The sequence below is a fragment of the Protopterus annectens genome, chromosome 5.part0, assembly GCF_019279795.1.
Source record: "Protopterus annectens isolate FY-2018-M chromosome 5.part0, PAN1.0, whole genome shotgun sequence".
NCBI lineage: Eukaryota > Metazoa > Chordata > Ceratodontiformes > Protopteridae > Protopterus > Protopterus annectens.
The window spans coordinates 1,814,121,211-1,814,138,497 of NC_056735.1; the positions used below are offsets into that span (position 1 = coordinate 1,814,121,211).

The 17,287-nt window shown below is 42.9% G+C and overlaps 1 protein-coding gene across 1 annotated transcript in view; it reads right to left on the reverse strand.

The window, feature by feature from the left end:
• LOC122802421 (PEST proteolytic signal containing nuclear protein) overlaps nt 1-17,287 on the reverse strand; it is a 103,743-nt gene that overhangs the window by 49,410 nt on the left and 37,046 nt on the right. The window contains exons 2-3 of the mRNA XM_044072041.1: nt 5,360-5,568; nt 1,797-1,844 (exon numbers count right to left, since the gene is read on the reverse strand). Coding sequence (XP_043927976.1) covers nt 1,797-1,844; nt 5,360-5,568 — 257 coding nt within the window. The remainder of the gene's footprint in view (nt 1-1,796; nt 1,845-5,359; nt 5,569-17,287) is intronic.

Genomic DNA, 17,287 nt, shown 5'->3' on the forward strand with positions numbered 1-17,287 from the left:
AATCTATAACTTGTGTGGGGTTCAGTAAAGATTTCTCCCAGTTGATCGTGATGCCCAGCCTTGGTGCTAGTTGAAGAAAGTAATCCCTGGCTGAGCACAGAAGATGCCTTGATGATGCCGTCAGGAGCCAGTCGTCCAGGTACGGAAAGACCTGTAATTCCTGGAGCCTCAGGTGGGCCGCTACCACCGCTAGCACCTTGGTAAACACCCTGGGGCTGAGGTGAGACCAAAGGGAGGACCCTGAACTGATAATGACTGGCTCCCAGCCGAAGCGAAGAAACCTCCTGGATCGCCTGTCCATCCGAATGTGGTAGTTGACGTCCTTGAGGTCGATGGAGCACATCCAGTCGTTCTCCCTCAAGAGGGGAAGTATAGATTGCAGGGTGACCATCCGGAACTTTTGCTTGGTTACTGACAGGTTCAGCTGGGAAAGGTCTAAGATTGGTCTCAAGTCCCCGTCTTCTTTGGCACCAAAAGAACCTGGAGTAAAACCCTGATCCGGTTTGATCTCGGGGACGCGCTGGATAGCTCTTTTTCTAGCAGCTGTTCGATTTCGACAGCTGCCGCCTCCTTGGTCGGGTGGAACATCTGGGAGGCTGCGAGATTTGGGAATCTTGAATAGGGGAATTGAATATCCTCTGGATATGACACGGCACCCAACTGTCTGTTGTTATGGACTCCCAAGAAGTCAGGTGCCTCGAACCGCCCCGACTGCCTCCAGAGACGGACAGCCGGGCAACCCTTCAGGGCTGCTGCGTGGGTCTATCAGAGAAAGGTTCTCTGGACCCAAAGTTGCCAGGAGCCCCCTGCCTCTAGCACGGCGACCTCCCGTCCTCCTCTGCCACGAAAGGACTGGTTATCCGGAGCAGGTTGGGACTGCTGCGACTTCGAACCACATCTTCTTCTGTCCCTTTTGGTTCTTAGAGAAGGACCTCTGGGGAGCTGAGAAGCGGACTCAGACGGCAGACAGCGTCTTCCGTCCTTTCGCTCTGGACTAATGTCTCATGAACAGTCTTGCCAAACAAGGCAGAACCATCGAAGGGGCATTCGAAGGTCGCCTTGAAGGGCTCTGCAAAATCACAATGGCGGAGCCAGGCCTGTCGCCTCATGACTAGGCCTGCTCCGCTGGCTCTAGCGGCTCCCTCAGTAGCATGAGAAAGCAGCCGCATAGATGTATTGGAAACTGATCTGAGAGTGGCCATTCGGTGGAGTATACCTGTTTATCCTCACTCGACATGGACTCGGGGAGATGCAGCGTATTCTTTAATCAGATCCGCTGCATCCTAATGACATGTGCCATGTAGTTCAGCTCTCAAGGAGAAGGTTGCTGAACTAAAAACTCGCTTCCCAATGCGATCCATCGAGCGGGACTCCTTGCCCGGAGGATGCATGGAGGGACTCTCCTGGGCCAATTCCCTCTTCGTGGCTGCAGCCATCATCATGGCATCTACTGGGGGGCCCTTACTCCAGTGGGTGCGGTCCGACGGAGGGGAAATAATGCAGTCCGGGCGCTTAGGGATAGGCTCAATGGTGTCCGGATCCTTCCACGCCCTAATGGAAATAAGATCCACCAGGGGGTCAGCAGGAGGGGACACCCAAGAGGTAGAAGGGCCCGCCTCGAATGCCTCCAAGAACACAGACTCGTCCGAGGAAGCCTTGGGGGCAGACCACCCCCCCCTGATCCTTAACATCTCCATGATGTCTCCAAATGAGACGTCCTCAGGGGGTGACCTAGGGGAGCCTTCCCCTTCATCCAAGTCTGTGTCTTCAGTGACGGACTCGGGGGAGTCCATGTGCCTCCTTTTGCACTTACGCTTCCGAGGTACTTCATCGGGGGGGCTGTCCGAGGAGTACTCTTCAGCAGTTGGATGTTCCAAGGGAACCACTTGGGACATCGAGGCGGGCTGTCCCTGGGACCGGCTGGTGGGGCCTGGCCCAACTGCAAGGGAGTGCGGATGGAGCCGTGGCAGGGACCGGGGTCCGGATGTCCTCAACAGTGCCCTTTCCACTACGCCGAAGCCGAGGGGAGCCAGCTTCTAAGCCCGAGCCGACCCCCACTGGATCCGATGCGGATCGGAGTCGGAGCGAAACCGCCGGATCCGAGACGGTGCGCTCCGACCTGGACGGAGCCGAAGACACACCAGCTCCCTCGGATCCGAGGCTCGCCTCGGCTCCGAGGTCGGGTCCGGCACCAAGCACTCAAGGGATGGGACGGATCCGAGGTGCGCCGACCCATCGGATCCGACCCACCCCGGATCCAAATCTGCCCGGCGCCGACAGCTCCGAACCCGTGGTATGGGTCGGAGAAGGAGCCAAGGGGTCAAGCCCCTCCCGGATGGGGGCTAGAGCACTCCCATTTGCATTTGGGCCTGGATGAATTTCCTCATCATCCGTCCATATCCGCTTCACTCATTGAAAAGTTGACCTGGTGGAGGCCACCAAGCGGACCTAGAGAGCCGCCTCGGAGACCTCCTAGAAGGGCTAGCCTCCTCCTCCTCGGGTCCAGGAGAGAACCGAGGGGAGTGGAGCCGAGGAGGAGGAAAGCTAGAAGGCACAGGGGAGGCCTGCTTAGATGGAGGAGCCGAACTGGAAGTTTCGGCTCTCCGCTTGCGGTGCCTCTCCCTGTGCCTCTCCTTCTTCTCTCTCTCCCTAGAGGATTCCAGGTTGCTGAGTGGAAGGGGCAGAGGCCGAAGCGGTATCTGGAGGTAAAAGACCCGCCAGCACCAGCTTCGACCTCCGCTCCCTCAAAGCCCGGGGGTTGAACCCTGCACAAATGGTACAACCAGATGACAGGTGTTCAACCCCCAAGCATTTAACGCACCGAGTGTGGCCATCCGCTGGGGACAGCTTATGGCCACACTCTGTACATTTCGAGAAAACAGCCTTATGGGCTTCAGACATCACAACCCTAAGGCCTAACACAACACACACACAAACAAACTACGCAAAACCCGAGAAAAATTAAATAAAAGAGAGAGGAAAGCCTAAACACACTCAACACTAACTATATCAACAACAAAAATAGAGATTTTTAAAACTTTTTCTGTCAAAAATTCTTCTTATCTTCAACAAACGCCAGGAGCTCTGGAATCCGTAGCTACTTGAAAAGCGGCAAACGAAATCTGAGGTCAGTCAGGGCTTGGCAAGGGGTTATGGGTAAGAGGGAGGAGCTAGGAGCTCTGAGCCTAAGCTTTTGAATTGCCGGCTCGGATCCGAGGTCGGATCCGATACCCACAGGTTGCAGACGAATGAAGTCTGCCTACTTCAGATCAGTAGTTACTAAAACTAAAAAGTAACTAAAGAACACAAAAACACTCACAGGCCCAACACACACACACTACGCTAACAGCGAGGAGAGGGATATAACTTTAGATTAAACTCTAAAAAAAGTAAATATACCAAGGGAAACGTACACTTTCACACAAAAACCAATAAAAAATCTTAAATTTTGCAATTTAAATACTGAAAACTAGCACTTTAGTTAGTGAATTTCTTTGAAATGTTCATGTAAACTGCCTGAACAAAATTGATAGGGGTCTACAAAATCTGAAGCCTGAAAAGCCAAGCCAGCAAAAGAGGTAAGACTTTGTGCCCCCTTGCTGGATGATGCATCACGACAGTAGTATCTGAAAATCCAGAGAGAACCCAGAACCCAAAGGGAATGAAAAGCATGAAGAGCCAGAATCAGAACTGCCCTTTCTTTGATGTTGATAGGTCTTGCTAACTGCTAGGGGAATAGAGACCCTAGAGCTTGAGATTGCTGGAGGAGGCTCCCAAGTCTGTCAGAGGCATCCGTGTACAGCTCCCTAGTGGGAAGAGGAACTTGAAATGGCAGGTTTGGTTTCAAGGAAATCTGATGAATTCATCAATAGCGCTTGAGCTTCAGACAAGGTATGAAAAGTACAGGAATATCCAGAGCATGGCAGTGTTGAAGCCAAAGTCATTGAAATACCATTAAAAAAGCACTCATAAGGAGCCTGACAAAAGGAAGCATGGCAATAGCAAATACCATTCACCCTACAGCTCTCAAAATTTTCCTGGCAGGAAGGACTGAAAGGAGGGGGAAATTCTTCATTATAAAACCAATAAAAACTTGCTTATGAAGTAACTCAATAGATCTACAATGCTCTTTACTGTACTTATTTGCAAATCTGCACAAATTTATTAATACAGATGCTAAAGGGTCACCATAGTCCTCACCCAAGGAAACCTGCATAATTAATAATGGAATGTCAGTAAACAACTGCTCTGTGGCACAGACGCAGTCCTGACTGCTCCCCAAACACTCCGGGTGTGGCCAGCAGTGTAGGCATTGGAGAAGCCAGCCACAGAGACATGAAGTAAGCAGCCGCTGTTTATCATCCATCCCGAGGAAAGATGTTCAGTTTCACTGCAACACTCCCATCTGAATAGGCTTGTGGTTTTTTCTAGCAGCAAGAGCTACTAGGGAAAAGGAGGCACCTATGGTCTGCAAACACTTAACTGCAGCTGGAGAATGGTAAGGATGTAGAAACCACAACTTACTATAGGGTTTAGCACTGCAAGTACTTGCTTAGACAAGGATACATCCGTAAACATCCATAGGATGAGTATTATGGCCAAACACTTCCCCTGACAGGACAATAGTCCTGCAAGTGAGCTCCTAAGCCCTGTATGGCAATTTAAGGAGAGGGGCAGATGGTCACAAAAGGGCAAGGAAAAAGTGAGGGGCAGATGGTCACAAAAGGGCAAGGAAAAAGTGATAGTGTCAGTAAATATGCCACTTTTTTGGAATACAGGGTGATAAGTCCCAACTACAACAGCAGCTACTCAAACTTGAACAGTATAGCTAGCCGGGGGGGGGGGGGGGATGACAGCTTCTAGGCAGGAGCAGATTGCCAGAAGTGGTCAAACGGCCAGCTTAGCATGCAATATACAATACAACTGTATAACTAAAAACATATGAGGAGTAGAATCACTGGGCATGTAGAAAAAAATCCAAGAAGCCACATAGTCTAGCCAACTGGAAACAGATCTCAACTCCCCCCCCCACCATCTAGGTATAACAGTTGCACTTAAAGCGTTTTCCCCACCACAACCGAATGAAGTGCTGTGTCATCAGGTACAATAGGGCAAGCCAAAATGTCAACTGGGGACCAAATCAGACTGAAAGAATCCACAGAAAAGATCTACTGCCAAGCCACCTGAAGCAACTTTTCCATGAAATTGATCTAAATAAAAACATTAAAGGTTCAAGCAGATTTAAACAGAATTATTACATTAAGTTGCTATTAGAAACATTCATGCATGCCAAGAGCTAGTTCTCTACTTTTTTGTGCCACTTAATACTTCTGTTGAAAGGGAAAAAAAATCTACTCACAGTTACTCCCAGTTTGATGGATATCCCAGGTGGCTTCTTTACTGCCAGACTTCCGATGGAAAATCCTAACTTGACAACTTTTGCTGGGGCAGGATTTGCGTCAGTGTCTTCAGCTGATCTCTTCTCTGCTGTGCTGCCTGTGTTTTCTTCTCCATTACTGGAAGAAACATTCTTACTTTCCACAGTTTCCTCGGCCTTCTCTTCAGATCCTGGTGGAGTCGAAACAACTTACCAAGATGAGCAACCTCATAAAGAATCGTTTTATGGAGGGCTATCTCTGCAGGTAAGCACTACTGGCCCAGATGTCTTGTCCACTGTTTATTAGATGCAACAGATACAGCAGGAACTAAGAATATGTTTAAGGGACTCTCTGCAATGACTACAACTCTTAAACAAGAGAAAATAATGCACTCAACATATAAAGAACACAGACTACCTTAGGTTGGGGATAAACTGCAATGCTGGGCAGCAACACAGATGTACAAAAACGTTATCAGGAAATATACTGCTGCCCAAAAAGGCTGCTCTAAAATTCTACAATGGGATAAAAAACAGAAACTGCACTATCACTGTGCAGCCTGGGATCCAGCTGGTTAAAAGAATAAAATCTCAACCAGTGCTCAACATTCACAGTTTAATGTGAAATGATAGTCCCAACATACCTACTCACAAACGTGAGACGTACAGACATCAGCAAGATTCACAGAAAGTTTATTTCCTGCTCTGGCCAGGTGATAACCCACTCTACTGGAAAAGCCTCCCTGGGGGATGCAGTCCTCCTCCTACAAAGAGGAGATGCACCACTCCAAAATAGCCACGGTCTCTTATAAGACTAAAGACAAACAGCAAAAAGCAGGACAGATAGCAAGAACCTGGGCATACATAGCCTAATTTTGACATCACAAGATATAAATATCTAATACATAGCTGCACTGTATAATGCATCAATAAAAGCCCTTAGTGCAAAATGTATAACTGTGTTCAAAATAATTTTAATGGTCAATTTTAAATGCTTCCTGTAAATGCAAACTCAAAATGTGCACGCCTTGCTTCACTGCTATTTTAAAATTCAAAAATTTAACCCTAGTGTTTACTGAATGTTACACATTTTACACTAAAAGCTTGCTATGGTGCAATAATGTAAAACAGTACTACAAAATCTTAAAACTTGCTCAAATACAAAACATCTCAAACAACAAACTCTATTATGGCACTTTACGCTGTGTAGATCTTTGATGTAGTCGACGTCATTTCACTTGGCAATATCCTGAACGCAAAAATGAATTACATTAACTACCAGTGCTAAGTATGCATGCAAACATTCATAGGCAAGTACTGGGCTAGCTGCCCTTGTGGGCCACTTTAAGCCTAGTCAATTTCCCTTTCAGTGCTTAAATTTACCTATCCCACTTTATGTTAGATTGGCCTTATCCATCCCATGGTCAAGATAATTTGAGGGGACCTGTGTGGGATAAAGCATTTGAGAGCACTGAGCACACTATCCATACTTCCATTCTAGAATACAGGTGGACAGTTCTAACACTTCTTTGCAACTTTTCCCTATCAGCACGCAATACTGACTGGAAAAAAAATGCCAAAAACTTCATTATGTCTGTAAGCAAGAGATTCTCCTCTAGTATCTTCTGTACAAGTAGTTTCTTCAGTGTACTGGTTGAGGAGTTGTCTAGTAAATTTACTGAAATTACACCATGCAAAATTACACAACTTAGAATGTCTTCTAGCTCAAACAATTTGCCTGCTTTTTTAGAAGCAATGTGTGGGCCAGAATGCTTACTCACGAGCCTAGACTGTAAATCAAGCAACTTCATCTTATAGAGAAAAGAAAAAAAAAATGAATGTTTTACTCACTACCAACTATACAATTTTCATATCCAGAAAAACTCCTCTAAACTTTTCTAAAGACAGCTTTATGCCTAAGACTAACTACTGTGATGTAAGCAGAGAATGAATCTCTTTTCTTGAAAGGTGCACGGACCATTATCCCTGTCATCTCAAAAATCCTTCTCCAATCATTTTTTTCTACATATATCTGTACTTGTGAAACAATATACAGTCTCAAACTATGTCCACCAAACTTCCCAAACCTCCACTCCATGAGTATCAAGTTTCTTCAGTTGCTTTAAAGGACATCTGGTATAGACCCCTGCTCCATTTTAAAAGCCTTCTTTTATACTGTCCATGTCTTAGGAAGGCTTGCTAGAATTAAGAACACACACCAAGCTCATCAACGTGGCAATAAACAATTACAATAACTTGATATTACACAAACATCATCTCTGCTACCTCTCCATATGCATTCTTATTTTCTTTATCCAGACATTAATGACTTTTCATACTGGTCACTCAGTTCCACATCATTCTTATGAAATGAGCTTATCCACTTGGTGGACAAATGAGCAGATAACTAATACTAATATCAAAGTACCTGTTTAACTTTTATCTCTACTGCAACTAACCACGTCTCGTGTAAACTACATCTCCCTATTTTCTCCCCAAATACACTGCCCAAACTATTCTACAGACACCACTGTTCCATTCTTAATTTTTTACATCAGCACTTGCACATCTATCACGCCTCAAAACAAGCATAATTTTCCTCCTATTAAAATCACTAGTAAAAGGTATTAACAGAGCGAGATACTGTGCTTGTATGAATAACCCTCGCTTCTTCTCACTCCATATGGTGATCTACAATTACCCACTCATTTATGACACCCAGTCTACTATTCTACCCAGGACATAACCCACAAAATCATTTCTGATTTGGCCAACTTAAGACTACAGGCTGTAAACACAAAGGGTGTTAAAATACACACAAACTATCTCCTTCTCAGTAAACTTACTGCTTTATGTAGAACTAGTCCAAAATGGAAGCAGGCTAGGTAAAACATGCCATCACTCTACTCCTACTCCACTAAGCCATCAGCTCCAACAAAGTGACGGGAAGCACATTACAGGCTCAACTGCACAACCTGCAGTCTTATTCTAAAGTCCCACATCCCCCTACTTTTTTAAACAAGTATTATCCTCACGTTATTAATGGCTCTACAAAGAGGAAGAAATTGTCTTGGCTATTCAGTCTGGTACGTCGCAGAGTAAGCAAGAACAAATTTCCTTCACAGGGAATTAGCTTCTCCATGCTGCTCACCTCTAAAATGTAATTTCTTTTCTAAAAGGAGGTTTAGTCTTCAGAACATTTACTTACTAATGATCATTTCTCAAAAACAAAGGATAGGGAGCACCAAGAAACAAAGTTATGAAAACCGCTGCCTTATAAACTGCTCTGTTAAAGAAGGAACGTTTGCCAGAGCACTACACAATGAGCCTCATAACTATCCAGATTTTCGCAGAATGTCAAGCTTTTGTATCATATGTTTGATCCGTTTCATATAAAATTTACAGTTTTCTGGCAAATCAGAGAGGACTGAAGTCACTAAATAATGGCAGACATTTGAGTTTCACACTTCATACTGTGGTAAGTGTAATTTTTGCAGTTCTATCGATACTAGCTTATACTTTCAGCATCCAGATACTGGCGAGACATATACCTTTAATGTTCATGCCAGATGTGATACCAAACATGTAATCTATCTTGCCACATGCCAAATATGTAGAAAATTCTATGTAGGCAAAACTGATAGAATTAGGGAACACTTACATCACACATAAGAAAAGGTAGTTTGTTTAATGCCCTTACTAGACATATTAAAGACACCAGTATGCAACAAATTTTCTTTCAGGGCTATAGGTAGGATCGTATAAGAGGAGGAGATATTAAGACACAAACAGAAAGCTTAGAAGCAAGATGGATGGATAATTAGACTAAGGGCAACTAAAGGGCATCCACTTTAAAAAAAATAAACCCTCATGTAGATGAAATATAAATTCTTTTTAGGATTTTGTTGATGTATTTTATTATTTTTATATACGTGTTTTATATTTATGTCCTTTGTATATATTATTTTAACTTAATATGTCTTTAAATTTTTATGCAAGATTACGTGATAATTAGTATAAATAGAAATGTTAACACCTTATGTCAGTGCATCTGAAGAAGCCTAGTTGGTGAAAGCACTTGTGTTCTGTGTTTTTTGGTCAATAAACGTCTTTGAAGCCTGGAGCCTTTTTTTTCATTGTTCTGAGGTACCTGGTTATTGTTGGAACTCTTGTTTTTTTATACAATTTTACAAGACGATAAAACTACGTTCATCTTTCTACCTGGAATGACCCATTAAGTGTTTGCACTGTGTAGACAACTGTCATTGAAATAGCAAGTTTTTCAGAAGGCTATTGCAGAGAAACTGTTCTCTCCTAGGTATCCATGCAAGTCTTGTACAACTACACGGATTATAGTTTTTTTTTTTTGCCACTCCACTTACAGCACAGCAAAAGAGTTCTTTAGTCATTCCACTTAGCCACCCAGCTGTTCTCCCAATTAGAATGATCTTCCAAGTATTACTAGGCTACCCCCCAAAGTAGCCTTATCACCAGGTTATCCCAAACCACTCCCTGAGTTAACTTTGCTATATACACTACCAATGCCCACAGAGCAAGGTATTTTACAGGATATGGGACATGAAGTCTCCGTGTGCATGCTGGTCACAATACCATAGCTGAATGAGCAATGAGGTTACAATGACCAGCCACTCCCCTTGGCTATGTAGACCAACTGCAAGACACGTGTGGATCTCAAACTTAAAAGGAATATTGTATATGAAACATGTGTCTTTTTAGAAAGACTCATATCAACTGAGGCAATCTACTAGTGTGTGCACAGTTTAAGTTTCCAAATCCAGTTTAAGTTTCCAAATTCTCAATCATTCTAAGCTACTTAAAGTACTACACCATCATCATCCTGGGGAAACTGAACACAGACATGCTCTCCAAACCTACAGCCTGGCTTCTATCAACTTTCCATACTTATGTTTTAAAAAGCAGATTCATCTCAACTGGTCTATTTAGAGTACTTCCAGCAGAAATGTAATTGCTTGGGGAGGTAATCTGCACAATACATACAGAATGTGGACTGAAAAGCTGCCGGTCCAACTCCTGACACCCCCCCCCCCATTTTTTTTTTTTTTTTAAATCCAAGAAGGCATTTAACACAACACCTTTAACAAGCTCTTGAAGGAAATTAACAAAAACCGAAACACCCAGACAGCAAGATTCCCAAGCTTAAAAGAAATCTAGATTAGTCTACATTTCATGCTCTAACGACACATCAGGTATTTCTCTTGATGCTTGGCAATTACTGCTTTTACTGCAAAAACACTTTTTCCAGAACTGTTAAAATACTCAAACTCCTTTGTCATTGGAAAGGATTTTACGCCCTGGAACAGAATAACACCAACCAGCAGCATCACAGAAATATTGCTGCTAGTTCTGCAATCTAATTTATTGAATAGAGATACACAAGGGTTGCATACTGTGTAAAACATATTTAGTTTCTTATAGGTTCATAGGTAGATACTAGGCTATTGGCCCTAGGGCCTATATAAGCCTAGCCAAAGGTACCCTGGCTTTCGCCACCCACGAAAATGAATTTTCCTGTGCCACTGTCGAGCAGAGCCACAGAAGTGATCCCAGGGATGAATTTCCTATCTCCCATCCAACCATCAAGATTTTTCTTGGAGTGCTAATGAGGAGCTTTGTTTGATATAGATAGGTAGTTTGTTCCAGGAGTATGGGAAGTCTCTGGGACAGGAATCAATAACTCCAGCATGTTCTGTTTATTGTGGTAACAAGGTTTAGGTCTCTAGAGCGTGTAGCTCGGAGGGATTGGGATTTCTTTAAGTGGAGCATGTCCAAAAGCTTTGGGTTTGACATGTTAGGCAGAGATCGCCTCTGAGTAGACGATATGCAATGGAGAAAAGCTGCAGTTTTTTGAGACTGTCTGCGGCCAGTAATCCTCTTTGTGAGGTACTTCTGCAGCCTTTCTAGTTGTTGTAGATGTCTTGTGAGGTACATACCAAAAGGGGCAATGTATTCTAGAATGGGTCTAATGAGTGACGAGTAGAGGGGAACAATGAACTCTTTCCTGGATAAGAAACCTTTTGTGATGGTGTGCCACGTAGAAGGATTTCCAGACTACTGTGGTGATGTGATTATCAAAGGAGAGACTACTGTCCACCTGTTAAGTAGACTACCGCCTATGTGGTAGTTCATGGATACAGAGTTTTTACCAAAAGGGATGACAATGCACTTTTTAGCAATGAGCTTGAGGCAATCGCTTTGACACCAGGCATCCGTCTCAGCGAGGCCCTTTTGTAAGATGTTCACATCTGTTGGGGTTTTCATTATGGCTCCTAGTTTGCAGTCATCTGCAAACTTCGTTAGCTTGTACTTCAGAGAAGTAGATGCCAAACAGGAGAGGACCCAGGACTGAACCCTGTGGTACTACACTTGTCACTGGTCTGAAGTTGGATTTGGAGTCTGCTACTTTCAGTGTGGGTTCTGTCAGTGAGCCAGTTGGCAACCCATCTTGTGACATAGGGATTTGTACCTAGTTCAGTGAGTTTATCTATAATTCCAGAGTGGGGGATGGTGTCAAAAGCCTTGGCGAAATCTAGGTAGGCTGTGTGAACCACCTTACCCTCATCTACGGCTTTGGTGACCGCTTCAAAGAAGTCTATCAGGTTTAGGAGACATGATCCGAGTTTTACAAACCCGAACTGGGTGGGGTCCTGAGTCTGGAGATTACCAATGTCATTGTTTATAAGTTCCGTGAGGATACGTTCCATAGCCTTGCAGACGAGGCTAGTCAGGCTAATGGGGTGGTAGTTTCCAGGGTCTGTGGTGGCTCCCCCATTGTGGACTGGGATAACAGTCGCTGTGAAACGAGAAGAATCCCCTTAGAAGGGCGTATTCCCAAAAGACTCCCTAAATACTTGTACTTAAATGCTTCAATAAGTTCACATATATCTTTAAACTATTCCCATATGAAAGATTAAAGGCTCCTCCAAAAGAAACCCTCAAAAACAGAGGCTCACAAAATGGTCTCATCACTGTGTGTCATACAAGGTGAAGGAGTCCATTGAAGGCTGGCAACTCCACCTGACTAGAGAAGTCACTTAAGAAACTGATAGCTAGGCCACTTGAAGATTAATACCGTGACAAGCAGTCATGAATCGTTCCGGCAGTCTTTTCACTTTACGAAGCAAAAACTAGGAAGAACTGGTAATGGTATCCGTCTGGTGTCCTGTGTCACTCTAATGGTACAGGGACTAGAAACGTCAGTCAGCATCTTCTATAAAATATGAACCAAGGCGTGGCCCTTTGGAAGCATCAACAAATGGGGTGAATACTTCTTGGTTCACAAGTTAGTACCGGGCTAACTACCCTTTTAGGCAATTTTAAGCTTAACCAATTACTCCATGCAAGAATCAAACCCTGTGCCTTATGACTAAGGGAAAGGCCTTAAAGGAGTACAACGGGTTTGTAAAATACTTTCCTCAACTTCTCTGCCATTTTCGCCCCTATTTACAGCTTCCTGCATAAACAAATAAGAAAGCAGCGTTTAGAAAATTTAATTCCTCCCGAGTTCTGTAATCCAACCCTACCTTAGAGTACAGGAATGTTTACACTTTTAAAAACATTCTCTCGTGTTTTACTTGAGCCTGCTGGAGTCCTCCAATTACTGATGTCATCACGGCCAGGCAGTGGAGGTATATATATTTTTTTAACATTTCCCTCCCCCGAAGTGATATCACCATGGCCGGCCTCTGCTTCTTGGTCAAACCCACCCATTTTGTGATGTAACTGCTTCCTTGGCCTTCCCCCACCCGTTGTGTGCAAACACAGCTGCTGAAGGTAGGAAAGTTATTTTGTAGCTTTCGTTTTCAGTACGCTGTGTTTTGGCATTGGAACAACTTGTGTACATCTCACTAAAGAAGCCTTTCACTTTGCTTACAAATTTGAGTACGATATACTCTCTCTTAAAATTATTTACTTGTTTTATGTTTCATCAAGTGTTGCTACGATAATCCCTGATGTCCATCCCTTTATTGCTTTACCAATAATAAAATGAATGGCTGTATAAAAGAGACTTTAATATGAAAGCAGTTATCAGTAGATTTTTTCAGCATTCTGGAATATTAAAATCTCTTCCATACAGCGATTCACTTTATTATTTATATTGTATTTCCATGGTTTTACTTGCTTTTTTTATGTGTTTGCAGTTGTAAACTTCTGAATTTGTTTGTCCTTTGCTGCGGCGTTGTTTCTGAGTTGGTGCACGTGGTAATGGTTGCCAATAGCAACCGAATTCCTGTATTGCTGTTCTCTTTCCCTTTACTACTGCTTTGCTTTTAAAATAAAGATGAACAGCTGTATCAAAAAGCAATGTGGAATGTTGCAGCCTCCTTTTGATACAGCCATTTGTTTTATTACATTTACGGCATATTTCTTTTTTTTCCTCCCAGGCTGTATTTGTTTTTCTTATTTTAGTACTACTTTACATTTATAGTTGTTGATATTACCAGACATCACCAGCCTACAGGTGTGTGCGTGACATCAGCTAATGCCAGTACTTTGTCTCAGTCTGAGATGTACTGTGAACTGTTTCAGAGAGAATCAATGTAAACACTTTGGGGGAGGGTGCTGGCTAGCCTCCATACTAAGTGACCAATATCCAATTAAAGCAGTTATTTTTTCCTCCGATCCCTATGGATTTTTTTCAAATTGATGTGATTTTGCCACAGAGGAATTAGAAGTGCTAAGACCTGTAGGTGGACCAATGCGTGCATTGCACGCTAACATTCCATTCCCGGTCAATTCAAACCCAAAAGTGCGTGGAAATGCAATTGCTGCTTTGCATCTATCTGCTGGAAGAGTCACAGTAAGGAGAAATGAGAGATTTTCCCCCAATACTCCGTTATGGAAGGAAGATCTGTTTATGGTGATAGTAAGGAGAGAGATTATATCAATGTTGGTTTCGCTTTTCTCATTTATGTGCTCCGTTTGTTATACAGGCTACATTTTTAGTTGTTATGCAGGCTGAGGTCCGTTTTAATTTTATTTATGCAGGTTGAGGTCCTGTGCTCCGTTTATGGTTGAAAGGTTTTAGTTATGCAGGCTGAAGTCCGGAGGTCCGTTTTTAATTTTAATTATACATTGTGTGTGGTTTTAGTCATGCAAGATGAAGTTTTAATTTTATTTATGCAGGTTGGGGTCCTGTGCTCAGTTTATGGTCAAGAGGTTTTAAGTCCGGAGGTCCGTTTTTAATTTTAATTATACATTGTGTGTGGTTTTAGTTATGCAAGATGAAGTCCTTTACTTGTGCTGTGTAGGCTGTGCTCCGTGAGAGGTTTCCGTTTTAATTTTATTTCTGCAGGCAGGCTGAGTACGTTGTAATTTTACTTGTGCAGTGTCTGTAGGATGATTAAAATTGTATCCCTGGTTTGGGGCCTTTGCCCCCCCCCCCCAATAAATGTTGGCTTTTTCCAGACATCTTATGCTGTGCAGTTCTTCAGGGGGAGAGAAGTTTAGTGCTGCTTCGGCCAAGTCTGTTTTGTTAGTAGCATTAAACCATCTGTTTTTAGAAGTAAAATCAGCATATTTTAACCATTCCAGGACCCTGCTTGTTGGTGTTAGTTGGTGAGCTGTTACTATGTGTTCCACATTTTGGCCAATTGTTCTGTATTGTCTGGACTAATATTCCTCAGCTTGGAGATGGAAGGTTGAGAGCTATCTTTGGTGTGATCTTGGTTATTCTCAATGGGAGTAATGTACAATTGTTGACCATGGGATGGGTAAGGCCAAGTGGAATATGGTGATTCAGGCACCAGAAGGGAACTTGGCTAGGCTTAAATGGCCCAGATGGCTAGCTAACAGGCCTTCCCTATGAACCTGTTGGACTGTTCTTGGAGTGTTTATTTTTCTTTGTGTACTATGAATTATATTTCTCATGCTCTACACGATTTATGTATGTATGACTCACGGTCGACAACTTTTTTGCAGGTCTGTCAGCTTGAAGCCTTCTGTTCATTTGCAGGCCTCATTGTTTTGTCACAAAGCAAGGTAAACCACACTTCCAGACCCACTATAGATTTTGACCTTGGTTCCTAGTCAGAGCTGTTAAACTGGTCTTCTAGCCTAAGTTGAATTTAAGTGGATCTCTCACTGCTGTATTGTGGTGTTTTTTTTTTGGTTTGTTTTGCTTTTACTGAGATTAATTAGAATGCCACTGCTGCATGTATGTGTGTAAGTATTTTGTGTTGAGGCTTTTCTTTAGTGAAAGGGTGTGCAAAGAAATTTTTATGGAGCAAGAAGTTCCATTTTTGCAGTACTGGGGTGTCTTTGTGTACTAATACAAATCTCATTTTTAAGAGGTCATACAATTTAGAAAGTCAACTTTTGTTACAACCTAATTTATGATAGTTGCAGTTTAAATTCTTCTGCCTTGTTTTCTTTTACTAGAATAAGGCTTTACAACTTGCCGGTGTTGTGTTTGGCTTCTGTATGTGTGCATGTGGTCCTGGTTACTTATGTTGGTTTGACTGATTTGTAAAAGGTGCATGTGTTTTTGTGCGCATAACTGCCATTGTAATCTACCTATCTCTCTCTTTTTTTTTAAACACTCAAACAGCTTAACGAGTGTAACAGAAGGGCTAGCTAGATTTACGATCACACAGTTTTGCGCCCAAAACACAAGCTGCTGGGGTCCATAACTTTTATTACTGTCCACAATCTGTGCTGGGTGCATGTGTTTTTGTGGTCATAACTGCGATCATAATCTACCTAGCCCTTTTTTACACTCGCTACGCTGTTTTTATTTATTTATTTTTTTTGTGACACTCACTAAACAGCTTTCACAAGTATAACAGAAGGACTAGCCAGATCGTGATAGCAGTTACCATGTGCTGTCAGTCCGCACTGAAAGTAGAAGAAAAAACACCGGGGGAGATTTAACGCATGTAAAGATACAACAATCAGCCCACATCAGATCTGCAATGAAATAGCACTGCAGTTATGGTCGTGTTAATGTTCGCGGTGTCATATTCGACAAAGGGATTGCCAATCCGTTATATTTGCTCTGTTTCGACTTTAGATTGATATAGGACTGCCTGCAGGACTGAGTGAGCTGTTGCAGAGCTTTACCGTGGAGGTGTTGAGAAACCAGCAGGGTGACCTGCTCGAATTGCCTTGCAGTACTTCCAGTTGAAAGAGAAATCAGAGTAAAGGAGCCGGATGCTTCCTCTTAGACTCGATAGGTCTGCCATGCCTGAGGTTATAGTTTGAGTGTTTTAATTTGCAAAGGCTACGTGGTAGTAGGAATTAACATAACTGGTATGACTGCTTACAACCATAGACAAACCAAGGCTATCAGAGGTTTGAGAATGTCAAACCAATATTCCCAGTTTACGAATAAAGCTTCCATGAAAGGCTCTGTTTGCATAGGAGCAAATTAGGTGACCAAGAACCCCCACACCCTTTCTCTTACGATGGAGAAGCTGGCATAAGCTGCAAGCACCCATCATCCTCTGCCTGGCTTTTCCTTTGCCAAAGCAGCTAATAAAACCCAAATTGCCTGGATCTCATTCAGAGCTTCATCCCTGCATGGCATATAGCAGGGTCTGTTTTTGATAGGTTTGTTTGTTTAGTTTATGCTTTATTAGTTTAAAGTTTTGAATGCAAGGAGTAAAAATATTGTATAACATTGTTTTCCTTCTCAGTAGTTTAATTTTTGGATCATTCAGATAGATTATGTATTCAAAGGTAGTTCACCTGCTGTAATAGTTATTGCTAGGATAGTTTAAGAAGGTTGATACAATACCAATTGCTTTGCGTCCAGTTCTGAAATTGAAGTATAGAGTTTTGTGTCTGTAATTGGAGGACAGCCACAGATGATAAACAGTAGTAGTTAATGTCTGTTACAAGTTATTTTGATTTACAAAATCTAGTAATAAT